We start from the raw sequence: 27,706 nt of genomic DNA, 5'->3' as shown, positions 1-27,706 counted from the left end.
CTCTCAGAGATGAGTAGAACGACTTTGCAGTCTCTACGAACTTTCGAATGGAAAATGTGACCCATTTAAGTAGTTCAGGTTTATGAAGGTCTCCCTGTATTAGCTCGGATGGAGACACCTGAAATTTTACAAAAAGGTAATAAAAGTGTGGGTGGAATGAACGCTACGTGGTACCTTTATGAGGACGACGGTGCTTTACTTCCCGCTGACAAGGGCACTGCAAAACTAATTGTGAAGGTGGTCCACCGTGGTACTAAAAACACCTAGTTATTGCATAAGCAAACATCTAAAAGTCTGAACATCGACCTTACCGATGACGTCCTCGGAACTGTAACAATTTCGTAAAGACTCTTCATTCGATTTGAACACGCAGAAGTCTTACGTTCAGCTGCGCTACCACTGAGGCATATGCGTCGTCAAAGATTCACGAAGGAGACATTTCGCTAAGTGCCACTGGTGCGCCCACTTATGCGACTAAAATGTTCTTGAAAACGCTATTATGACAATTAGTAAACTCAACACCACGGCGATCCAGCAGGAGAAAATTTCTGGACTTAAATGCGAACGGTGTGTCCTTGCTGAGTCCGGTTGTAACAAACTTATTTGTGGAAAAATTCGAAAACGAGGCACTGAGAAATGCCACAGAATAAACGAACGTAAAGTGCTTCATTTGTAGGGCGATATTGTCCATTGCTGCTTTAGAGTTCCTGAGGGTATTTTCGTTCTGTCGTTGCAACCAAAAGAAAATGCGTGTTTTTTTCACCACACACGTTTCGTTTTAGTGAGGGAAAGCATCATCAATAGTTTGCTTTGTTTTTTCAAGATCAAAAAACTGTTGGTTGACAATATGTTGCTTTTTACTTACGGTGATTTCCGCTTTGGACATGTCCGAAACAACAGACGCAACACCCTCATATAATTTGATAGGCCCAGCTGGGCAACGAATCCACCTTCAGTGCGGATGCACAAATACGTCGGACCTCCTGTGGGAATCTTGGAAGAGCAAATATGGAGGAACTGGACAGGGGCTGGGCATAGGTGGCGCTAGATGGGAGTGTGGAGCGGCCGTGAGGCGAGCATAGGTAGTCCGTCCAGTTGCGATAACATTGGGTCCCAAATGGCGCAGAGTTTACCGCACCTGCCTGGGAAGCAGGAAATCCCAGGTTCGAACCCCGGTCCGGTGCACATTTTCACTCGCCGCCCGCCGATTCCGCGTAATTTCCCAGTGCAGCTGACAGCAATGATCCCTCTCCTTTCCTTTCTTCTCCCCTTCACCTTCAATTCACAGACAATTTATAACAGCTGCGAATTGTGCGTGGTGTCTATTCTTTCGGACATTTCTGAAAGAACACCACACATTCATAGAATGCCACTACCTCGGCAGCAAAATAACGAATGACGGATGGAACAAGGAGGACATCAAAAACAATCTAACACTGGTAAAAAGGGCATTCCTGGGGAAGAGAAGTGTGTTAGATACTAACAGTAGAAAATCTAAGCATCTGAGATGTGGTGCTACAGGCGAATGTTTAAATTTAGGTGGACTGATACGGAATGAGAGTCAGCATAGAATCGTGCAAGAAATCTATTTGTATAAAATACTGACAAGCAGAAGGGCGCAGGATAATAGGACACCTGTTAAGACATCAGGGAATGACTTCCATGGTACTAGAGGGAGCTGTAGAGGAAGACAGATTGGAATACATCCAGCAGATAATTGAGGACGTAAGTTGCAAGTGATGAGTTTCACACAGGAGAAGATTCGTGGCGGGCCGCATCAAACCAGTCAGAAGACTGATGAGTCAAAAAAGTACAGGAGTTACGGGCAAGGTTTAAATTGATTTTAAATCTTGATCAGAGGAAGTTCGTTCAGAGTGAGTGGATTAAAGACGGGAGAACCCAACATGATTTAATATAGTTTGGGAAATGTTGAAGCAGTGGCTGCTGCACTTTCGGCTCAAAAAACCAACACGGAAATGTCGACAGACAAAAGTTATTGGAAATTCGTGAATCTGCAAAACAAACGCTCTAAGATTTCAGCTTCCACCGAGAAAATTATGGTCCCTGGAAGGCTGCTGTCCAATTACTCGTGGACCAGTCTGTTTTGGCAATAGAAAACATCAAAAGGAAATCTGAAGTCTCAAATTTCGGTTTTAAAAAATCATTCACAAATTGGATCGTACACAGTTACTTTCGTTTGTCAGTCGTGTCACTTTATGGAGGACATAGAAATATACACCTCTGGTGCTGTGAAGCAACAGAGTTGAAAACAAATAAGATTCCCAGTCCGACTGGAATCGCAGTTAGGTTTTACAGATATTATTTTACGGCACGCACCTGAACTTAAATTTATCGTCAATCACACTCAGAACGGGAAATCCAAAGATTCGAAGAAAGTGCATGTGACTCCTGTGTATAAGAATGGTAAAGAAAAGGACCAGAAAAATTATAATTCAGTATCCTGAACATCGATCTGCTGCAGAATAGTCTTGAGCTTACTCAAAGTTGTAATATAACAAATTTCTTCCAATCAGGAAAGCTTCTGCCCGCAAATCAGCACGAATTTGGAAAGCATCGCTCGTGCTAAACTCAGTTTGTCTTTTTCCACACGATATCGTACTAACTGTATTTCTAGATTTGCGTAAAGCGTTCGACGAGTTACCCTACTGCATACTGTTAACGAAAGTCCGAGGGTAAGGAGTGAGTGGGGTGGCAGACTTCGTAAATAATAGAGTACGTTGTCTTGAGCGGCGAGTGTTCAGAGAGCAGAGTATCGTCAGGAGTGCCGCAGGGTAATGTGATAGGACCGCTCGTGTCATCTATAAATCTAAATCAGCTAACAAAGCGATGATGCTGCAGTATAAGAACCGTTATTGAGTGACTGCAAATGGATGATTTAAACAATTGCTATTTGTTACAATGAATGGCAGCTTGCTCTAAACGTAGAAAAACACACCAAAAAAGGTTCTGCATCACCTCGGTTCCGAGAGTTCCGGAATCTGTACAGAAAATAAGAAGAGATCAACATATCCTTTCAGCACTTCTTATTGCTCATGAAAACAGATTGCATGTTCTACCACCATAGAGCGAGACCTTCAGAGCCGGTGGTCCACAAAGCTGTATACAGTGGCACCTCTAATACCCAGCAGCACGTCGTCTTGCATCGATGCATGCCTGTATTCGTCGTGGCATACTATAAACAAGTTCGTCACCGCACTGTTGGTCCAGATTGTCCGACTCCTCAACGGCGATTCAGCGTAGATCCCTCAGAGTGGTTGGTGGGTCACGTAGTTCATAAACAGCCCTTTTCAACCTCTCCCAGGCATGTTCGACAGGGTTCATGTCTGGAGAACATTATGGCCACTAGTGGAGCGATGTCGTTTCCTGAAGGAAGTCACTCGCAAGATGTACACGGTGGGGACGAGAATTGTCGTCCCTGAAGACTGATGCCTCGCCAATATGCTGCCGATATGGTTGCACAATCGGTCGGAGTACGGCATTCACATATTGCACAGCCGTTACGGTTACTTCCATGAGCACAAGCGGCTTACATCGGCCCCACATAATGCCACCCCAAAACAGTAGGGAAGCTGTCTTGCTACACACTCTGGACAGTGTGTCTAAGGCGTTCGGTTTGACCGGGTTGCCTTTAAACACTTCTCCGACGGTTGTCTGGTTGAAAACATATGCGACACTCATCGGTGAAGATGCCCGTCTTGACGATTCGGCATGTTGTTGGGCCCATTTCTACGGCGGTGTCGTGGTTGCAAAGACGGACCTTGCCATCGACGTCGGGAGTGAAGTTGCAGATCATGCAGCCTATTGAGTCGCAACACGACATCCTGTGACTGCACGAAAGGCATTATTCAACATGGTGGCTTTGCTGTCAGGGTTCCTCCGAGGTATAATCCGTAGGTAGCGGTCATCTACTGCAGTAGCAGTCCTTGGGCGACCTGAGGGAGGCATGTCATCGACAGTTCGTGTTTCTCAGTATCTCCTCCATGAACGAAGAACACCGCTTTGGTTCACTCCGAGACGTCTGGACACTCCCCATGTTGAGAGCCCTTCTTGGCACAAAGTAACAACGCGGACGCGATGGAACCGCGGTATTGACTGTCTAAGCATTAGTTGAACTACACGACAACACGAGCCTTTTGTGTTTTGGTTTTAGGGCGCAAAACTGCTATGGTCATTAGCCCCCGGTCTGTGACTTAGGAAAAGGTAAAAAACGAAAATGGAAACCAGCAGCAACGGGAACGAAACTCAAAAAATTGGAGAAACAAAGTAGAAGAAAAGCTTAAAAAACCGCTACAGAAAGGGGTTGGTTGTACCCAAAAAGAGCTTCAAATGACTGACATCTCATTGGCACTAACAAACTCGAGAACGCGATCGGCTGAGCGCGTGTCATCTGCTAAAATGGGCGATATTTCAGGCGACAGCTGTAGACGGGCGCGTAACAGAGTAAAATAGGGGCACTCAAGTGAAAGGTGTCTTACCGTCCACAGCTGAGAGCAGTGGGGACAGAGTGGGGGAGGATCGCCACTTAAAAGATGCGTTGGCTAAAAAGACAGTGCCCTATCCGGAGTCTAGTTAAAATTACCTCCTCCCGACGACGCGTTCGGGAGGAAGAGGTCCAAGCACAGGGAAGAGCTTTCACGTCCCGCAATTTATTATGGGCAAGTGTCGACCAATGTGCATGCCATAAAAGAGCAACACAACGACATAAAACACTCCGTAGATCGGCGAGGGGAATCGTGCGAGTAGCTGGCCGAAGAAGAGAGACTGCAGCCTTGGCAGCTAATGGGCCGCCTCATTTCCACAGATACCAACGTGTCCTGGGATCCAAAGGAACGCCACCGAGACGCCCCCCAAGTGGAGCAAGTGGAGGCAGTCCTGGATCCGGTGGACCAGAGGGTGGACAGGGTAGAGAGCTTGGAGACTGAGGAGAGAGCTGAGAGAGTCTGAGCAGATAACATACTGTATCCGCTGATGGCGACGGATGTATTGGACAGCCTGGAGAACAGCGTAAAGCTCCACAGTATAAACTGAACACTGCTGGGGAAGCCGAAATCGATTTAGGGTGTCGCCAACAATATAGGCACTTCCTAAACCAAACGATGTTTTTGAGCCATCTGTGTAAATAAATGTGGCATCCTTTATTTCTGCGCATAGAGCAGAAAATGCCCGATGATAAACAAGTGAAGGGGTACCATCCTTCGGAAACTAACGAAGATCACGGTGCAGGCAGGTCCGGGGACGGAGCCAAGGCGGTGCTGTACCCCAAGTTGTCAATGACGTTTTAGGAAAGCGGAAGGTAAGAGAACGGAGCAGTTGACGGAAGCGAACTCCCGGTGGGAGTAGGGAGGAAGGGCAGCCTGCATACCCTAAGTCCAAGGAGGCGTCGAAAAAAATGTCATGGGGCGGATTAGCAGGCATGGAAGACAAATAGCTAGCATAACGACTTAGAAGGACAGCTCGCCGATTGGACAGCGGAGGTTCAGCAGTCTCAGCATAAAGGCTTTCCACAGGGGTGTAAAAAGCTCCAGACACTAAACGTAATCCACAGCGGTGGATAGAGTCGAGACGCCGAAGAATAGACAGGCGAGCAGAGGACTAAACTATGATTCCGTAGTCCAATTTCGAGCGCACTAAGGCGCGATAAAGGCGGAGAAGGACCACTCGGTCCTCTCCCCAGGAGGTTCCATTCAGAACACGGAGGGTATTGAGGGGATCACAGACAGCGAGCCGAAACATAAGAAACGTGGGGGGACCAGCACAGTTTCCTGTCAAACGTAAGACCCAAGAATTTAGCGACGTCCGAAAACGGAAGGTTGACAGGTCCCAGATGTAAGGAAGGTGGAAGAAACTCCGTACGACGCCAAAAATTAACACAAACGGTCTTACTAGGAGAAAAGCGGAAGCCTGTTTCGCTGCTCCAAGAGTGGAGGTGATCGAGACAGCCTTGAAGACGTCGTTCAAGAAGGCTGGTCCGTTGAGAGCTCTAGTAGATCGCAAAATCGTCCACAAAGAGGGTGCCCGAGACATCAGGAAGGAGACAATCCATAACTGGATTTATGGCAATGGTAAACAGTACAACACTTAGCACGGAGCCCTGGGGTACACCGTTTTTTGGGAGAAAGTACGGGAGTAGTGTTCACCCGCACTTTAAATGTGCGCTCTGCCATAAATTCGCGAAGAAAAAGGAGCAACCGACCGCGAAAGCCACAAAAGAACAGTGTGCGGAGGATGCCTGTCCTCCATCAGGTATCGTATGCTCTCTCCAGACCAAAAAATATTGCTACTGTTTGGCGTTTCCGGAGAAAATTGTTCATGATATAAGTGGAGAGAGCAACAAGATTGTCAACTGCAGAACGGTGCTTTCGGAAACCGCATTGGGCAGGTGTTAGACTGCGGGACACCAGCCACCAAGCTAAACGGCAATTCATCATACGCTCCAAAACCTTACATACACTACTCTTGAGAGAAATGGGGCGATAGCTAGAGGGGAGATGTTTTTCCTTTCCAGGTTTCGGAACAGGAACGACGACAGCTTCCCGCCATCGTCTGGGAAAAGTACTGTCGGTCCAAATTCGATTATGAAGGCGAAGGAGGTAACGCAGACAATGGTATGATAAATGCAGCAATATTTGCATGTGGATACCATCCGGTCCTGGGGCGGAGGAGTGAGAAGAAGAGAGTGAATGTAGGAGCTCGGCATGGAGAAAACAGTATTGTAGCTTTAGCGATTTAGAGAGGAGAAAGCAAGAGGTCGCACTTGCGCTGCACGTTTCTTCGGGAGAAAGGCTGGCGGGTAATTCGAAGAGCTAGAAATCTCAGCAAAGTGTTGACCCAACGCGTTAGAAATTGCGATAGGGTCTACTGATGTACCATGCGTGACAGTGAGCCCAGAGACCGGGGAGAAACTAGGCACGCCTGATAACCGTCGAATCTGACTCCAAACTTCCGAGGAGGGAGTGAAGGTGTTAAATGAGCTAGTAAAGAAGTCCCAGCTTGCCTTCTTGCTATCGCGGATGATACGACGGCACCGCGCACGGAACTTCATATAGCGGATACAGTTGGCCAATGTAGGATTGTGTCTGAAAACGCGAAGAGCACGCCGCCGCTCACGTATTGCGTCATGGCATGCCTCGTTCCACCAACGATCTGGGGGGCGCCGGGGCAATCCGGAGGTGCGAGGTATTTAACGTTCTGCAGCTGTAAGAATAATGTCTGTAATATGAGTGACCTCATCGTCGACGCTAGGAAAGTGACGGTCATCGACTGTCGCTAGAGACGAAAAGTGTCGAATCGGCTTGGGCAAACTTTCAGCGTCTCAGGTGCATATATGGCAGTTGTGGCTGCAATCTAAGGAGACATGGAAAGTGGTCACTCGAGTGTGTATCAGCAACCATTCGAAGCGCCGAGCTGGCGGAACAGTACCGACCGAAAGGTCCAAATAGAAATTTGTCGTGGAGGCGACAAATATTTAGGGTCCCCAGTGTTGAGGCAAATAAGATCCGCTTGGTGGAAGACGTCTAGCAATAGTGAGCCACACGGACAAGGATGTGGGGATCCGCAAAGCGGGTGGTGGGCATTGAAGTCCCCAACCAGCAAATAGGGGGGGGGGGGGGGGCGGAAGCTGACCAAGAAGATGAAGGAGATCAGCTCGTGCCACTGGTGTGGACGATGGAATGTATATCCAGAAAGGGAAAGACGGACAGCGACTGCTTGGAAGGAACTGTTTAAGGGGATTGGGTGATAATTGAGAGTATTAAGGAGAACAATCATGAGTCCATGTGCTGGAGTGCCTTCAACAGAGGGGAGATCAAATCGGGGAATACAAAGCGGTCATGAGGATCTTCATTTCATCCCGACTGGCTCGAATACAGCGTATATTGCAATGGATAATGGACATAAGGTGGACAGAAAATGGAAGAATGTGACAAAGGTTGCAGTCAACGACTGCTCAGCGCTTGCGACAGACAGCGTGGAACGGCACTCAGCCGAAGGCAGAAGATCCTGATCTCTAGGTTGTTCAGGAGCAGCTCCTGCCACCAGCGACCGGCCGGTTGATCGGCCGCCAGCAGTGCGCCTCGGCGATACAGAAGACGGCAGCGGGCGGCTACCGCCAGGTGGTTGGTTTGTGGGGGTTAAAGGGACCAGACTGCTACGGTCATCGGTCCCTTTTTCCAAATACTAAGAACACCCACAGAGAATAAAAACGATCAACAGACGATAAGACAGACGACACAGAACAAGAGAAACGTAGACAAAGACCAGACAAGACGAACTAAAATCACACAGAGTGTGACGGTGGTTGGCCGACCATACAAACAAAAGGAGAAAAGCCAACCACCGAGAAACACATGGAAAAAAAAATCAGACAAATCGTAGGCCATAGGCCAGAATCAACACAAAAACACACACTTACATTAAGCGATAAAATCCCCCTGCCAGAATAAAACGCAGAACTATGTCCGCTATGGAAGAGTCGTCAGATAAAAGCGCAGAGAGCGTATCAGGCAGCGCGAAAGACTGCCTGATCACAAATAAAAGGGCGTACTCCAACAGAATATGGACCACCGTCAAGGACGTCCCACAACGACAAAGAGGGGGATCCTCACGACACAGTAAATAATTGTGCTTGAGTCGGTTGTGGCCAATGCGGAGCCGACAAAGGACGACTGATTCCCTGCGGTTGGCTCGCATGGATGACTGCCACACAGTAGTCTTCTCCTTGATACGGCAGAGTTTGTTGGACACTGGCAGGTTGCGCCAATCAGTGTCCCATAAATCGAAAACTTTGCGGCGTAATAGTGCCCGCAAATCAGTCGCCGGGAGGCCAATCTCCAGAGATGGTGCACTAGTGACCTCTTTCGCCAGGCAGTCAACAGTTTCATTTCCGGGTATCCCAACATGGCCCGGGGTCCAAACAAAGACCACAGATCCGCTGCAACGGGCAAGAGTATGCAGGGACTCCTGGATAGCCATCACCAGACGAGAACGAGGGAAACACTGGTCGAGAGCTCGTAAACCGCTCAGGGAATCGCTACAGATAACGAAGGACTCACCTGAGCAGGAGCGGATATACTCTAGGGCGTGAAAGATGGCGACCAGCTCAGCAGTGTAAACACTGCAGCCAGCCGGCAACGAACGTTGTTCAGAATGGTCCCCTAGAGTTCGTGCATAACCGACACGACCAGCAACCATCGAACCGTCGGTATAGACAACGCCATGGCCCTGATACGTGGCCAGGATGGAATAAAAGCGGCGTCGGAAGGCCAGCGGAGGGACTAAGTCCTTCGGGCCCTGTGCCAAGTCGAGCCGAAGGCAAGGGAGAGGCACACACCATGGGGGTGTACGCAGAGGGGCCCGGAAAGGTGGTGGTACAGGGAAACACCCAAGCCCGTAGAGAAGCTGTTTGACGCGTACGGCGATCGGACGAACCTACCTGGGCCGACGTTCTGGCAGATGGACGAAGGACTGCGGGAACAGGACACGATAATTTGGATGCCTGGGCAAGCTAAAAACATGGGCAGCATAAGCAGCCAGTAATTGTTGGCGTCGTATCCGCAGTGGAGGGACACCTGCCTCCACAAGTATGCTGTTCACAGGGCTGGTACGGAAGGCACCAGTGGCAAGGCGTATCCCGCTGTGGAGGATTGGGTCCAGCATCCGCAACGCAGACATGGATGCTGAGCCGTAAGCCAGACTCCCATAGTCCAGACGGGACTGGATTAACGCCTGGTAAAGCCGTAGGAGAGTAGATCGGTCGGCGCCCCACCTGGTGTGGCTCAGGCATCGCAGAGCATTTAGATGCCGCCAACACGCCTTTTTAAGCTGCCGAATATGAGGCAGCCAAGTCAACTGGGCATCAAAAACCACCCCAAAAAACCTATGTGACTCCACCACTGTAAGAAGCTCGCCGTCGAGATAAAGCCGCGGCTCCGGGTGAACAGTGCGTCGCCGGCAGAAATGCATAACGCAGATTTTGGCTGCCGAAAACTGAAAACCGTGAGCTACAGCCCAAGACTCCGCCTTGCGGATTGCGCCCTGTAGCTGACGTTCAGCAGCTGCAATGCCAATAGAGCTGTAGTAAAGCCAGAAGTCGTCAGCATACAGGGAAGCGGAGACAGTATTTCCCACGGCCGCAGTGAGCCCGTTAAAGGCCTTTAAAAACAGACAGACACTTAGAACAGAACCCTGTGGCACACCGTTCTCCTGGACTTGGGACGAACTATATGAGGCCGTGACGTGCACGTGGAAAGTACGATACGACAGAAAATTGCGGATATATAGCGGCAGAGGGCCCCGAAGGCCCCATCCATAAAGCGTAGAAAGGATGTGATGACGCCTTCCACATGTCGAAAGAGACAGCGACCAGATGCTGACGGCGGGCAAAGGCAGTACGGATGGCCGACTCCAGGCTCACCAGATTGTCGGCGGCGGAGCGGCCTTTACGGAACCCACCCCTGAGACGGAGCCAGAAGGCCTCTAGACTCCAGTACCCAATTCAAGCGCCGGCTCACCATCCGTTGAAACAACTTGCAAAGAACGTTGGTGAGGCTAATGGGACGGTAGCTGTCCACCTCCAAAGGGTTCTTCCCTGGTTTCAGAATGGGGACAACAAGACTTTCCCGCCATTGCGACGGAGACTCACCCTCGACCCAAATGCGGTTGTAAAGGTCGAGGAGGCGTCGCTGGCAGTCCACTGAAAGGTGTTTCAGCTTCTGAGAGTGGATGCTATCTGGGCCAGGAGCGGTATCAGGACAAGCGGCGAGGGCACTGCGGAATTCCCACTCACTGAATGGAACATTGTACAATTCAGGATGGAGGGTGCGAAAAGAAAGACTCCGACGTTCTGTCCGCTCTTTAATGGTGCGGAAGCCCAAGGGGTAGTTGGCAGAAGCGGAATTCATAGCAAAGTGCTCTGCCAAGTGGTTTGCAATGACGTCGGAGTCAGTACATACTGCACCATTCAGTGAGAGCGCAGGGACGCTGACAGGGGTCCGATAGCCATAGAGGCGGCGAATCTTGGCCCAGACCTGCGATGGAGTGACATGAAGGCCAATGGTGGACACATACCGCTCCCAGCACTCCTGCTTGCGTTGGCGGATAATGCGGCGGGCTCGCGCACGCAGCCGTTTGAAGGCGATGAGGTGTTCGATTGAGGGATGTCGCTTGTAGCGCTGGAGCGCCCGCCGGCGATCTTTAATCGCTTCAGCGATCTCAGGCGACCACGGCGACCACCAACGCACAGTCCGCCGCCGAGGGGACCCAGAAGAACGGGCAATGGCAGATTCGGCGGCAGTAACGATGCCGGTGGTGACCGATTGAACCACTGCATCAATGGCGTCGGTAGAGAGAGGCTCAATAGCGGAAGTGGAGGAGAACAAGTCCCAGTCAGCCTTATTCAGAGCCCATATGCTAGGACGCCCAGAAGACTGACGCTGTGGTCACTACCACAAAGGTCGTCATGCACTCTACATTGGACAGAAGGTAAGAGGCTAGGGATACAGATCGAAAGGTCAATGGCGGAGTATGTGCCATGCGCCACACTGAAGTGTGTGAAGGCACCATCATTTAATATAGAGGGATCGAGCTGCGCCAATAAATGCTCAACGATGGCGCCTCGACCTGTTGCCACCGACCCATCCCACAGATGGTTATGGGCGTTAAAGCCGCCCAGGCAATTGAGCTATCAGAGCAGCCAGGACATGCTGCGCGACATCACCATCTGGTGGAAGGTAAAGACTGCAGACGGTAACAGCCTGTTGCGTCCACACCTGAACAGCGACAGCCTCTAAAGGTGTGTGGAGAGGTGCAGACTCGCTGTGAAGAGAGTTCAGGACATATATGCAGACGCCACCAGACACCCTTTCATAAGCTGCCCGGTTCTTATAATAACGCTGGTAGCCACGGAGGGCGGGGGTTCGCATTGCCAGAAACCAAGTTTCCTGCAGAGCAATGCAGAGGAAAGGGTGAAGGCTGATAAGTTGGCGGAGCTCAGCTAGATGGTGGAAGAAACCGCTGCAGTTCCACTGGAGGATGGTGTTGTCCATGGCTGAGAAAGGCGTGACAGGACTGGGAAGGGAGATTACGCCGCTGGGTCACCTGCTGCCTCCGATTTAGCACCTGTGATAGTGCTTTCCACGGCGTCTGATGGACCGGCGAGATTGAGGTCCTCAGCGGACGCCAGACTCTCCACCTCATCCTCAGACGCAGATCTGGAAGGTTGCGGTGGGATGGCTGCCACAGCGAGTTCCTTGGGCTGAGAGCTCTTCTTTGGTTTCTCACGCCGTTCCTTGGGTCGCACCAGCTGGGAGGGCTTCACCGATTCAGTCACCGGCACGGATGAGGATCGTGAAGCCCTACGACCAGCGGATGGCGGGCACTTACGCCACTGTCGCTCGTCAGCCTTCTCGCTGGCGGAAACCTGGGAAGGGAGGGACCCAAGGGACCCCTTGCGAGCGTGAGAAGCCGAAGAAGTTGGACACTTCTCTGGCTTAGAAGTGGGGACGGATGTCCCTGATGGGTGGGATGTTGTTGCTCCTGAGGTAGGTGGCGCAGGAGCAACCTGGTGGGTAGAGCCCCCCACTGGCGAGGGAGCAGGAGGAGTTGTACTACTCGTCGATCCGGCCACAATTGGAGAAACAGACAGGGCTAGCACAGGTGTTGTAGCAGCAGCGTAGGAAGATGTCATTCTCACAGGATGGAGTCGGTCGTATTTCCTTTTGGCCTCAGTATAGATTAGTCGGTCCAGGGTCTTGTGTTCCATGATTTTACGCTCTTTCTGGAAAATTCGGCAGTCTGGCGAGCAAGGTGAATGGTGCTCCCCGCAGTTGACACAGATAGGAGGCGGGGCACATGGAGTATTGGGATGTGATGGGCGTCCGCAATCTCGACATGTGAGGCCGGAAGTGCAGCGAGAAGACATATGGCCGAACTTCCAGCACTTAAAGCACCGCATCGGGGGAGGGATATAGGGCTTAACGTCACCTTGACTTTTTCTGGTAATGTATCCTCTTCAAAGGCCAAGATGAAGGCACCAGTAGCATTCTGATTTTCCTTCGGACCCCGATGAAAGCGCCGGACGAAATTTACACCTCGACGCTCTAAATTGGCGTGCAGCTCTTCATCAGACTGCAAAAGAAGATCCCTATGGTAAGTAACTCCATGGACCATATTTTAACTCTTATGGGGTGTGATCGTAACGGCAACATCCCCCAACTTGTCACAAGCGAGTAACCGTCGTGACTGGGCAGAGGATGCCATTCGTATCAGGACTGACCCAGAGCGCATTTTTGACAAGCCCTTCACCTCCCCAAACTTGTCCTCTAAATGCTCGACGAAGAACTGAGGCTTTGTGGAGAGAAAAGACTCCCCACCAGCCCTCGTACAAACTAAGAAGCGGGGCGAATAACTGCTACTGCCATCCTGAGACTTACGTTCCTCCCACGGTGTGGCCAGGGAGGGGAACGTTTTCGGATCGTACTTCTGAGCGTTAAACTGAGCCCGAGAACGCTTGGAGACTGCTGGCGGCTGGCCACCAGCGAGAAACGATGTACCACGCTTCATTGCGTGTCATCCGCCCTGATGCCACCTACTACAACCAAGGGCCCTCCCCACGGGCGCCACCCAGCCACGGCAAGAGCCACCTGGCAGGGTGGCAGTTGCCGGGAGTCCCGATACCCCATGAGGATAGGCATCTACTCCTTGGCATATGTGGGGAGTTAACGGCGCAGGCATCAGTAGAGCGATCCTTGTGTTGTCAGGGTACATGGCGGTCCCACCACAACGGACTGGCTACCATGCTGGATGTTAGGCAACATGTGGTCCATGGTCGCCGTCGGTGCAGAAAGAGAGAGTGCACAGTGCAAGATGTAATCTGCACGCAGAAACCGAGTCATGCCCAAGAGATGGAGAGCGGACAGGACTGCAATTTAACGGTGTATAAGCTGGTGAAAGGTCTGATCGCAAGATGGACATAATGCACCAAGGAAGGCGCCCTTCCCCAATCGGCTCGCTCTTCGGAAAATTTTGAGAGATGGAGGTCAAACCCAACAGGGGACCATCACATAAGGCAGAAAAGTTTGAGACTCCTTTTAGTCGCCTCTTACGACAGGCAGGAATACCGCGGGCCTATTCTAACCCCCAAACCCACAGGGGGTTACCGCCAGGTGGTACTTTTGATGAGACACGCCGTGGTGGAGAACGAGAGGATCTGGGTTTCTTAGTAGCCTTCTTAGAAACAGGATATTTGGATGAAGGAGGAACCGATCGTTGTGAAGTTGGCGTACATAAAAAATCTTCACGAGTATGCTCTTTTTTGGAAGTCCAGGTGTCTCACTTTTGGGACCGAGATTTAGCAGAACCGGATGAAGGGCGAGCCATAGAGTAAGTAGGCGAAAGTGGGCAGGTTGAATGGGCGACCTTTGCGCTGGCCGATCTGACGACCGTGTCACTAAAGGTGATATCGCAAGTCTGCGTGGCCGCCTCCTTTGTTGGCCGAGGAGAGGCAAGGACAGTGCTGTATTTTCCTGTGAGGCACAGTGGGCTTTCGACTGGCGAATAATTTTCGAGCAGCAAAGGTCGACTCCACAGGAGGAATTTGAAGTGCAATGCGCTTCCACCCGAACAGGGAAGGTGTGGAGCAGTGAAGTACACAGCAATTTTTGTGTCTAGAGGGCAATGACTGTTTCGAACAACAAGGTGCAATTCCAAAATCTGAAACAAGACTTTACAGGACCTGCAATTGCGTGAACACCTTTCTGAATAATGAAAGTGTTGACCGTGGAGAAGTCGTGACCTTCGTCAGACCAAGAAACATCGAGGAACTGTGGCAACGATGGAAGAACTGTCGTTGACTGAGACTCAGTGAACTTACGCTTGTGAGCAGACATAGTGGAAGATGAGGAAACCATTGCGGAAGGATCTCCATGATTACCGGCGTCTCCGATAGCGCGCTCCTCCCTTGTTGGGGCCCTCTCTGAGGGCACTCCAGCCTTAGGTGATTGGTCACACCTCCCGAGAAACGGACGGAGGGACCAATCGGCACTTTCGGAAGGTATCAGCTCGGGTAATCACCCCTCCCTGGGCCTGGCCGTTGCCAGGGGGTACGTACTTGTCCTAACTGTCTACCCGAGGCGGGGAATTACGCATTACCCTGTCACCGGCTACACATGAAAATGCATGGATCGGCCTTCAGACATGCACAGGGAGGAAGAAAGAGAAAGGGAAAGGGAAAAACAGAAAGGGAAAGGAAAGAAGAGAGGAGGTAAGGAAGAAGAGAAGGACAAAGGAAGGATAAAGACATGCAAGTAGAGAAAGCGAAGAATGTGTTACATTTTCGAGCGTCCGTCTCCGGACGTAGGCACAAAACATACTCCCAGAGGGAGAGAAAGGGAAGGAAAGAGCCAGAGGTGAGTGGAGGGGGGGGCGAAGATGGGGGTAGGGAATGGTGCGGAAGAGGAAGGTATGCAGCCCGGGAAGGAAGGAGGGCCACATTAGCTCCGGGTCGTGTGCTCGCTACACATGTATCCACAAAAGAGTTGTGGACCCCCTGGGGGGGGGGGGGGGGGGACATGAGCCGTGTTACCTCCTCCCTGGTGGAATAACGAAATGATCGGATGTCGAATCCCCTTCGTCTAATAGGCGCTGCTCTTGCATGGTAGTTTATATCTTTGGGCCGGTTTAGTGACATCTGTGAACAGTCAAAGGGACTGTGCCTGTGATGCAATGTCCACAGTCAACGTAAACCTTCAGTAGTTCTGGGAAACTTTTTTTGATGTGTGTAAGTTAATGCAAATGAGTAGGAAAAACGATCTTTAAATTCGAAAACAACTTAATGATGTGCTGCCTGTGACAGTCATATCGATAAAATATCTAGTTTGTAGCTTGCAAGGCGTTATGAAATGGAGCAAGAAACTAGAAATAGTAGTAAACAATACGTATGGTGGAGTTCGGTTTATTGGGAGGATTCTAGGAAATTTTGTCTACCCACTTATTGGAATGATGACGGTATGACAGTGCGCAGACAATGGGCATCGTTTGGTCCAAAATGTGCCACACTGTGTAGTAAGTTGCGCCCTTTCGTTTCTCTCATAGTTATTATTCATAGGGATTATTTATAACAGTAGAAGATACTCTCTACCACGCACTGTATTGTGGCTTGAGGAGTATGCATCCTCAATCAGTCACTAATTTCACATTTTCATTGTCACTCAATTATATATCTCACAGTTGACCATAGTCGCAACTGTGAATACATTTCACGTACCTATCTCTCTGTCTGCGATCATAGACAGGCTGTAAATGACAACAGAACTGGCGTAGGCCTGTACATAGAGACAAACTGTTTGTGCCCATGACTGACGAAGATCCAGGCGGTCTCCAACTCCCACCCTGTTGCACAAATTCATCAGGCATGGCTGGTAAAGCGTGGCGAGTGCAGAAAGACTGTTCTTATGGCAGCAGGTTTTTGGATAAGCTTGCATCACGATTAGTGAGCGGTGATTTATTAAAGTGAGTCTTAGTTAAAAATAAACAAAACTTAAGTATTTTATCACAATAATGATTCATTTTTATCCCAGTGAAGTTTTAGCTATGGCGCAATTGACTATTAGCAGTTATCTCTGACAATACTTTTGGATATTCTGAGATTAAAGCAAGTCATACCTTCCTGTGGTTCTTACCTGTACTGTGCATCCACTTAACGTCACAGACCGAACCAAACGGGTCGATTCTGATTTCTCCATCTGGAAATTAAGAAAATTATAAGAAACTTATTATCGGGCAGTTACATTCATGTGTGTGCTAGCTAAATAACAAGCATCTGGGAGTAACGTATCATTTTGTTGAACACTTAGGCAGTAATTTTGTAAAACCCATGAACAACGGATGTTCAAACGATTAGAATTTTGGAAGAGTGCCAGTCGCTAGTTGAGTGAATGTTGCACAAAAATGTCAAATGTTTTTTATTTCAGTCTTTAATCACAACAAAGTCATTCAACGATGACCGTTTTCAAATGGCTCTGAGCACTATGGGACTTAACATCCGTGGTCCTCAGATGATGACCGTTTTCAGTTAGTAATGACTTCAGTATGTTTTGTACAGTAACGTCAGCTGCAAAATGACTGTACGACGTGGCCTATTTGACACCGTATTTTAGTTCTACGTGACGATGCTTTGCTGAGTGTATTTATATATTTTGACAATCCCTTTACGGGGTGATAACATCAGGACATGGTGCAGAACTAATCTGAAGATGGTCATTACTGATCGAAACCGGTCATCGTCGAAGGACCTTTTTATTGTGACCAAAGACTGGAATAAAAATCATTCGCCGAATGGCAATGTCTAGAAACACAGTGTCCAATACGCAACCTAGCTAGAATGATCTTGCGGTGAGAGGGCCGAGAGGAGGTCGTCCAAAGCCGCTGGGAGAGGCTTAATTCACTTGAAGTGGTGATGAAGAGACAGCACCTGCTGACAGACGGAAACACAGACATCAGAAGAAATGGAAGAACTAGCGGGCCGAGGTACGAGGACTTTAGCCTTGGCAGCAGCGCCAGCGGCCTCTTTTTTCCCCATCAGAACAAGATGACAAGGAACCCACATAAACATCACAGTGGCTCCATCAAGAATGAGCAAGTGACAGTTTTCATGGGCACGTTGTACTATGGGATGGAAGGTGTGCAGAACACGGAGGCTCTGAAGGGCACTGAGATACTCGGAGCAGATGCCACAATTGAAAAGCCTCTGTCGCCGGATGTACTCCGTGGCCCAATACAGGGCGAAGAGCTCTGCTGTAAATACCGAGTAGTGTTTCAATACCGAAAATCGTCGGTGCCGATGACGAAGGCACATCCGACACCATGGTCAGTCCGAGAGCCATCTGTGTACACAGAAGTATTATCTCAATGCTCTGTGCGAACGTCGTGAAACATACAGCGATAGAGCGAGGCTGGAGTAGTGTCTTTATGAAGCGAATGAAGGCCAAGATGTACACAGACAGCCGCACGAAGCCAAGGTGGTGAAAGTTTCACACCCATCGGGAAAGTGGCAGGTAGCAATCTAATAGCATACTGGAAATTGAGCTGACTGGAGCTTTGTTTCTGGATTGAAAAATGACACCAACGTCTCATCCATTGTCACAACCAACGAAAAGAAAATCCCATTCATGCTATCGTTGCGCGTCAACATTGCTTGGCAACATGCCACACGGGGAGCCATGTGATCGTCTGTCAGCATTCGTGGCACCCACCTGGATGACACTTTTCGCATGTTTTGGTCGTATTGTAGGATTGTGTGCAAAGAACCCACAGAAATGCCAACTCTGCAGGCGATCTGTTCAACTGTCATTCGGCGATCCCCCAAAACAATTCTCTCCACTTTCTCGATCATGTCTTCACAGCGGCTTGTGCGAGCAAAAGGTTGTTTCGGTTTGTTGTCACACGATTTTCTGCCTTCATTAAACTGTCGCACCACGAACGCACTTTAACCTTATCCATAACACCATCACCACATCTCTCCTTGAACTGGCTATGAATTTCAAGTGGTTTCACACCACGCAAATTCAGAAAACGAATGATTGCACGCTGTTCAAGTAAGGAAAACGTCCCCACTTTAAGTATTTAAAACAGTTCTCATTCTCGCCGCTGGCGGTAAAATTCCATCTGCTGTATGGTGCTGCCATCTCTGGGACGTATTGACAATGAACGTGTCTTCATTTTAAAACAATGCGCATGTTTCTATCTCTTTCCAGTCCAGAGAAAAAAAAATCGGTGGCCTTAGAACTTGAATGCACCTCGTATGGTGAGTCCAGGGTAGACAAACGGTTGGCAGTGCACACCAGCGACACTGATGTCGGCTGGGCGAGGGGATCACGTGGCGACAGCGTCGAAGAGACACTCTTAGTCAACGAGGGAGAAGACTGTATACCTTTATTGCACTTCTTCGAGCCTTTCCGGTTGTCAGAGGAAGACTTAGTTGTTTTTTTGCTGGAGGGATGTAGGAAGTCTTCGCAGGAGAGTTCCTTCTGTTCTTTCTGGCCTGCCAGTTTGTTTATCAGGTGACTTGGCCATGTGAGGCAAAAGTTTGGGGCCTTGTTGCGATGCTGAAGGAGGAGGAGGAGGAGGAGGAGGAGGAGGAGACAGGAACTCTGCCGTGACACTGTGCAATTTCACAACTGCAGTGCTGAATCTGATGTCGCATGTCTGCGTTGCCATGTCCTTCGTGAAGGAAGAGTAGCAAGAACAGTACCTCAAGTGCCAGATGGTAGAAAGCACGGTTTCAAACTAGCCGACATCTAGCGAGCGACCGGGTAAGGTACTTTTCCCTTCACTTTGATGTCCTGGATGGACTGCTCATCGAGATACATGGGACAACCTCTGGAGAAGGCAGCAAGGTCGCCATTGCAGTTGACACAGGAGGCGGCAAACAATCGCCCTCGTGAGCATCCCTACCATAGGCTACACATTCGGGACTGTGTTGGCAGGACATTCGAGTTTGGTTGGAATGATGACACTGATAGCAGCACATTGGCTTCGAAATGTACAGCCAGACTGGTAACTTCATAATCTGCTTTGATCTTTGACAGAAGCAACAGTGTCTCAAAAGTGAGGAAAGAGTGTGTGTGGACACTAAGGACGCATCTATATTTTTCATCATTCAATGCAGTACAATGATGCCCTCATCAGAGAGATACGTTTGGATTTTTGCCTCATTCAGCTCATCGAGCAACCTACTGTAAATAACACCACAGGAAGAATTCTGCATTCGCTGGGCGTCACATGAGCAGAATAGACTTGGAGGAGCGAAGCTGCAAGCAGTTATTGTCCTTGCGAATCAGAAGTTGTCTCTAAAAGAGAAGTGCAATTGCACAAACGAGAGCAGGATTTCATAGGGTCGTTTACTGCATCAGCATCTTTCTGAATAATAAACGGATTTACTGCAGCAAAAGACTCCCTGTCTTCAGTATGTGAAACCATGAGGAACTGTGGTGCAGCTGGGAGGGTCTGAATCGTCTCATTCCGTTTACGTTTCGAAGCTATTGACTGAACATAACTGGCTCATGGCGAGAAAATCCCCATGAATGTCAGCATCTGCGATGGTGCGCCCCTTCCAGCTGCCCCCCCCCCCCACCCCACCCCCATACGGGTCGCATCCAACTTACGTGATTGTTCACACTTTAGGTCACACTTTCTGTAGATCTGACAGAGGGACCAACTAGCGATTTGGGAAGGTAACAGCTGAGGCAATCACCCCTCCCTTAGCCTGACCTGTGCCAGGGAATACGTTTGTACCCTAACTGTGAACCTCAGGGTGGGAATTATGCGTACCCAGTCACCTGTTACGTGTCAGATGCGTGGGCTGGCCTTCAGGAGGGCTTGTGGAGGAAGGAAAAAAAGAGGTACCGCAAACACTGAAGCGGAGGGAGGATAGGAAAAGGGGAATGAAAAATAAGAAAGAAACGAAAAAGAGTGAAAATGCAGACCAACTTTCCAAAAACACCGTAGACATATTCCCCAGGGCAGGGGAAAAGGATAGCAGGAGAACAGACATGCAGCACGGAAGGGAGAAGATGCTGCAAAGGCTGGGGCCCCGTTTTGCTCGATTTGTTTTGTGGCGCAAAAAGCAACTTGGATCACACGCGCCCAAGTCAAAACGATAGAACACGAACACAGAGGACGGAAATGACAATACGTCAGTCCTAATGGACAGAATAGGAGACAGCTAAAAAAACGTGGAGAAAGGGCTAAAAACCTTTAAAATTGAGGTCCAAAACTAAAAAATGGAATTAGCCGTATTGCTTCAGATGATAAAAAGTGAAACGCGGTCGACAGCCCAAGAGTCATTCACTAAAATGGCTGATAAATCAGGTGGCAAACCCAAGCTGGAACTGAAATTGTTAAAAAAAGGACATTCCAGCAAGAAGTGGCCGACAGTTAAAATTTGGACGAAATGTATACAAAGTGGCGGAGAGCGCCACTGAGCAAATGACGATGGTTGAAGAGGCTGTGCTCAAAAGCCAGCGAACTTAAAATAATCTCCTCCCCACAGGAGCGCCGAGAGGAGGTCGTCCAGGGCGTCGGGAGGGGCTTAATAAGCCGAAGCTTATTCCCGTGAAGAGAGGACCATTGGCGATGCCAAAGGGACACCACCCCCTGACAGACAGCAACGCAGAGATCGGAGGGAGAATAGATTCTCGAAGGCTGAGGTACTAGGACTGCAGCTTTGGCAGCAGTGTCAGTAGCCTCGTTTCCTGACAGACCGATATGACCAGGGACCAACAGAAACATGACATTGGCCCCACCAAGAGTGAACAAGTGACAGTTCTCCTGGACCCGAGCAGAGGAAACCAGACAGCGAAGTCATCGGATTCATCGGATTAGGGAAGGAAGTCGGCTGTGCCCTTTCAAAGGAACCATATCGGCATTTGCCTTGAGCGATTTAGGGAAATCACGGAAAACCTAAATCAGGATGGCCAGACGCGGGATTGAACCGTCGTCCGCCCGAATGTGAGTCCAGTGTGCTAGCCACTGAGCAACCTCGCTCGGTACACTGCACTAAGGGATGAGCAGTGTACATCGCACACAGGCTTTGCAGGGCGCTGTGCGAGTCCGAGCAGAGGACAGTTGGGAAGGTTGTGTCCCTGGATGTACTCTGTGCCCTGATACAAGGCGAAAATCTCGGCTGTAAATAGTGAGGAATGTGTCTGAAGTTGATATCAAAAGGAACGGGTGCCAATGACCAAGGCACACCAGACCCCATGGTCAGTCCAAGAGCCATCGGTGTATACAAAGGTACTATCGTTAAGTTCCATGTGAAGGTAGTGAAACTGAAGGCGGTAGACCGAGGCTTGAGTAGTGTCCTTAGGAAGTGAATAAGGCCAGGGGTGCTTAGCGAAGCCGAGGTGGTGAATGGTTCACACCCACTGGGAAGGTTGCAGGTAGCGTGAAGTTAAACTGCCATACCAAGTGGCGAAATCGGTCTCAACGACGTAATGGATAAGAGGGACGAGCCCCATACCGACGATCAAAGGAATCATCAAAAGAGGAGACACAGGAGGGGTGGCCACGCATGGCAAACGGCATTCATACCTGCTCAGGACAAAGTCACAGCAGTAGGACAGTGGTAGTTCAGCAGCTTCAGCATACTGACACGCAAACAGGCTGATGTAAAAGGCGGCCGTGACCAAAGGGATGCGATGATGGATAGTGCTGAGGCAGCGTAAAAGGGAGGGGCGTGCAGATGCAAAAACAAAGCACCCATAGTAAAGTTTTGAAAGGACATGGGACCAGTACAAATGGAGGAGGGTGGTTCGATCGGCACCCCAAGAAGTACAATTGAGGACACGTATTACATTGAACTGCGTACAGCGGGCTGCCAGGTAAGAGACATGGGAGGATCAGGAAAGTTTCCTACGAGCACGAGCCCCTGGAATTTCATAGTGTCAACAAAGACAGCGCCGAAGACGCCACTCAGTGAGACAGGTCCGTGGAGAACTGCAATAAATAGCAAAATCATCGACAGAAACGGAGCCGGAGATGCCCTGTGGGAGACAGGCTATTATTGGGTTAATGGCGATAGCAAAGAGGTCGACGCTCAGGATGGAACCCTGAGGCACATCGTTTTCCTGGATAAAGATATCGGCAAGACAGAACCCACACACATCTTGAAAACTCGGTCTTGTAAAAACGCCTGAAGAAAAAAGTGAAGACGGCCATGGAAGCCCCACGTTTAAAGAGTCCAGATAATAGCAGTTCTGCTCCAAGTGTCTTAGGCCTTCTCCAAATCTAAAAACATGGCCACAGTCTGGGATTTCCGCAGAAAATCGTTCATGACAGTGGTGAACAAAGTAACGAGATGGTCAACTGCAGAACGCCGCGCTCTAAACCCACACTGTGCATTAGTAAATAGCGAGGCTCGAGCCACCACACCAACGTGGCATGAATCATATGTTCCACGACCTTGCTAACGCAGCTGGTAAGAGATGTCGCGGTAGCTAGAAGGAAGGTTTTTGTCCTTACCAGGCTTAGGTAGGAGTACGACGGTGGCTGCACGCCAGCGTCCAGCAAATGTGCCCTCAGCCCAGATGCGGTTGTATGTGTTAAGCAGAAAGTGCTTGCCCACAAGAGAGAGGTGCTGCAATATCCGAATGTCTATAGTGTCTAGTGCTGGGGCAGATAGCATGATCCCGCTCCCTAATAGTAAAGGCGTCATTGTAGCATTCACGACTGAGAAGAGAAGGGTATTGCCTGAGCCGCCTCCACTTCTTTCCTATGAATTAAGGCAGGGTAATAGTGGAAAGAGCTCGAAAATTCCGCAAAATGGCGGACCAAGGTGTTTGAGATAGCAACAGGCTCCACGACGATATTGCACTTATTGTCAGTCTCAAAATGGGAGAATGGATCTTGGTTCCAAAGAGCCACTGGTGGTTGGCCCACACGAGAGGACGGTGTAGATCTCTTAAAAGAACTACTGAATGAAATACAGCTAGCTCTTTTGCTATCCCAAAGAACTCTACGACACTTTGGACGCATCTGTTTATGATGAAAGCAGTTTGCCATCATAGGATAGTGGTTAAAAACGTGGAGAGCACGTCTCCATGCTCTAATTGTGTCACAGCATGCCTCAGTCCACCAAGGGACTGACTGGGGCACGACATGGTAAAGATGAAGGGTGAGGAATGGAACATTCTGCAGCACTAAGGATAATGTTTGAGAGATATTCCACCTGGTCATCACAACTGGGGAAATCTTGTTCTTTGAAAGTCACCGGGGGGGGGGGGGGGGGGGGGAGCGAACCCTGCCAATGAGCCTTAGTAATCTGCCATTTGGGCGTGCATGCAGATGGGGTAGGAGTCAGCAGATGGAGAGCACAGGGAAATGGTCGCTCCAGTAGGTGTCAGAAAGAACGGACCACTCAAGACGATGGGCACACTGTGCCGTTCAAAAGGATAGGTTCAAATGGGAATAGGGGAACGAGGAGTCGGAAAGTGAGTGCTCCAGTATTAAGGCAGAAGAGGTTAAGTTGGTTAAGGAGGTCAGGCAAGAGGGCATCTCTTACAGGTCCTGGGAGAACCCCAAAGGGGATGATGCACTTTAAAGTCACTGAGTAGCAAAAACGGCAGGGTGGGGGTAGCTGCCCAGTAAGCTAAAGGTAGTCTACCTTGGTGACAGCGAATGGCTGAGGGACATAAACGGTACAGAGGGAAAAGTCAGACAGGGAAGTAAAAGGCAAGCTGCAACAACTTGAAGATGGGTAGTTCAATATGATTCAAATGGCTCTGAGCACTATGCGACTTAAAGTCTGAGGTCATCAGTCCCCTAGAACTTAGAATTACTTAAACCTAACTATTCTAAGGACATCACACACACACATGCCTGAGACAGGATTCGAACCTGCGACTGTAGTGGTCGTGTGGTTCCAGACTGAAGCGCCTAGATCCGCTCGACCACTGCGGCCAGCGAAGATGGGTAGTCACGGAGATGGGTTGACTATGAAGGTCATCCCTTATGAGCAGCATTACACTCCCCCCCCCCCCCCCCAAGAGATGGAATGCCAACCTCATGGGGAAGGCCAAAACGAATCGGTACGAAACGTGAAAGTTCAACCCACCTGCGGATGCAATTTCGTTTCCTGAAAGCAGAATACTAGGATACTAGGGGATCTGAGATGCTAAAAGCAGTCTTAAATTCTCTTTGTGGGACTGAAGGCCGCAAACGTTCTATTGAGGACAGTCATGATGATGAGATGTAGGGGTGTCACCTCAGGGGCTGGCGAGTGACTGCCAGGGAAGAGTCGCTGCTACAGGACACAGATGGAGGAGTATCCTGCTCCATGGGGTCAACAGAAGCATCAGCTTGCTTGTGCGGTCGGTCTGTGGAGTCCGACGCTGGAAAATGGTTATTGGTACGCACTGACGACATGGAGGCCGGCTGGGCTAAGGTATCACACTGGTAAATGAGAAGAACGTTACCTTTGGTGGACTTCTTCGAGCCTTTCCGGTTAGAGGAAGACTCAGATGTGGTTGGGCTGGATGGACAAGGAAGTCTTCATGGGAGTACTAGTCCTGTACTTTCCGGCCTAACAGTTGTGTTGCTGGTGGCCTCACCCCTTAAAGTGAGAGTTTGACGGCTTGTTGTACAGCTGATAGGGGGATGGCGATACTACTATGACACTGGGCGATTTCACACCCTCAGAGCTGAATTGTCGGTCGCATGTCTGCATGGCCATGTCCTTCATGGAGCCAGGGGTAACAAGAACAGAACTATAGGTATCAGACAGGAGACCGCAAGATTTGCGACTAGCCAGTAACTTGCGACCGACTGGGTAAGGCACTTTTTTTGCATTACTTGGAGCTCTTAAACAGCTCGCTTATCAAGATACATAGGACAACCCCGAGAGGAGGTGGCATGGCCGCCATTGTAGTTTTACAGCAGGGAGAAGGAAGTGGACATTCACGCTCGTGCACATCCTACCACAGGTGACATTTGGCTAAGTGTCACCAAGACGTTACAGTGTGGTAGCAGCGCATTGGGTTCGAAATGCACAGCGGAACTGTGATAATTTCATAGCCTGCTTTGATTTTGGATGGAAGCACCACTATCAAAGGTGGGAAAGAATATGGGTAAGAACTAAGGAGGAATCTACCTTTCTCATTATACGATGGACAGCAATGACACCCTGATCAGAGAAGTAAGACTGGATTACGGTCTCATACCATCGAGCAGCCTGTTGTAAATTACACCTCGGGAAGAATTCGAAGTTCTATGGGCCTCGACACGAGCAGGGTAACCATGGAGAAGCGAGGCAGCAAGCAGTTTTTGTGCTTGAGAATCATAAGTAGTCTCCAAAAGCAAAGTGCCATTCCATAAACGAGAGCTAGATTTCACAGGGCCAGCAATTTCGTCAACACATTTCTGAATAATAAACGGAATTACCGTGGCAAAGGACTGGCAGTCTTCAGTACTTGAGACCATGAGTAACAGTGGTGCAGCGGGAAGGATCTTTGAAACATTAGCATGTTATGTTTACGTTTTGTAGACATTGAGTGGGAAGATGATTGACTCATTGTGAGAAAATACTCCATAATTGCCAATGCCTTATGGCGTGCTCCTCCGAACAGGGGCCCCCTTCACAAGAGGGCCCAACCACCTTAGGTGATTGTTCAGACCTCAAGTCACTCCTCCCGAAAACCTGACAGAGGGACCAATCCTCAATTTGAGAATGTTGCACCTCAGGCAGTCACCCCTCCCTGGGCCTGGCCTGTACCAGGGGTATGTGCAAACCGTACCTGTCCATCTGGGGCTGAGAATTACGCGTTACCCTTTCATCTGTTACACGTCAGACGTGTGGGACAGCCTCCAGGAGCACACAGGGAGGAAACAGAAAAAGAGTAACCTCTAACGCCGAGGCGGAGGAATCAGAGGATAAAAGAAACTAGGAAAGGAAAAGGGAGCGAAAAACAATGGTGAGACTTATGTCAGTAACAGAATGCAGAACATTCCCAATAACTCCCCAAACATGTTCACCAAGGGAGGGGAAAAAGAACAGCAACAGGATAGACATGAAGCACTGAAGAGGAAAAATGCTGCAAAGGCTGGGGTCCCATAATAGCCAAACACGAACCCACGAAAGAGTATTGAGTCCCTTGAGGGAGGGGAGGGAGATATGGTGAAGTGAGTCAGTGAGTCAGTCAGATAAATCTCATCAAGAAGGAGAGTCCTCTATTAGAACTATCATCCAAAACAAAATCGAAATATAGATTTACACAAACAGTCACTTCCCAATTATTTTTACTTAATCTTTTAGTAGACCCTCGATTTGGTTAGTGAAGCTAACGTTTCCTGTTGGGGTCTTACAGACTGGCAGAGAAGGTAGTATTCATTAATGCCTATAGCTTTAAACTTACTTTTTTGCATCCAGCTACTCCCCATCTAGTAGTGGGTGTTCAATTTCTTTGATTTCCAAATAATCTGTTAACAGAGCCCATCTCTAGAAATATATATTATATTTCATTGTTTTGAATTGATATGGGCTATTTTTTTCACAGAAAGAGATTTAATGTTTCGATAGGAAAGTCCTAATGCAAAAATTTTTAACCCTTGTGCCGACCAACCTACCATTTTTCCCCCCAGGTTGGCTCATGGAGCTTTGCACTTACACATTAAACAGAACACTTAGTTTGGGGCTTATCATATCACTGAACGAGATATACGATCTTCATATTTGTGTGAACAACATTAGGGAGTTGGACAGCAAATACCCCGACCTATCCCAATAGTCACTGCATGATCCTTGCCAATCTTTCATCAGATAAACACGTAACACTGGATGAGGTAGAGGTTTCGTTCCATAGGCCCAGAATAAGATGATACTCAATTCCCTGTTAATTTGTCAGGATATTGTCAAAACAAGTGACTACATTACAATAAACTGGAACTGCTGTTATTTACAGAATTAATACAGTCAGAATGAAACAGTTGTGCACTTTCAATAAATTTATAATACACAATATACCAAATCTTCAATGTTATGACGAAGGGATGTAAAAACTTAAGACATTTTTACTTAAGTGGTCTAACAGTCCCTGTTAAGGCAGTACTCTATAGAGCAGAAACAGTTACCAGGCAAAATGTCTTTCGAACTTTGTTGAAACTGTGCTTTATGTGAAACCAAATTTTTGATTGTTGTTGA

The 27,706-nt window shown here is 49.1% G+C and overlaps 1 protein-coding gene across 4 annotated transcripts in view; it reads right to left on the bottom strand.

Annotated features, from left to right (window-relative positions):
• The window catches only part of LOC126266992 (synaptic vesicle membrane protein VAT-1 homolog), a 106,575-nt gene that overhangs the window by 55,104 nt on the left and 23,765 nt on the right, over positions 1–27,706 (bottom strand). For all 4 annotated transcript variants that reach the window (XM_049971732.1, XM_049971735.1, XM_049971733.1 and 1 more), the window contains one exon: positions 16,695–16,757. In XM_049971732.1, the coding sequence (XP_049827689.1) occupies positions 16,695–16,757 (63 nt within the window). The remainder of the gene's footprint in view (positions 1–16,694; positions 16,758–27,706) is intronic.

The sequence above is a fragment of the Schistocerca gregaria genome, chromosome 4 (assembly GCF_023897955.1).
Source record: "Schistocerca gregaria isolate iqSchGreg1 chromosome 4, iqSchGreg1.2, whole genome shotgun sequence".
NCBI classification, from domain to species: Eukaryota; Metazoa; Arthropoda; class Insecta; order Orthoptera; family Acrididae; genus Schistocerca; species Schistocerca gregaria.
The sequence above is the reverse complement of the archived record's forward strand: the minus strand, read 5'-3'. Positions and strand labels throughout refer to the sequence as shown.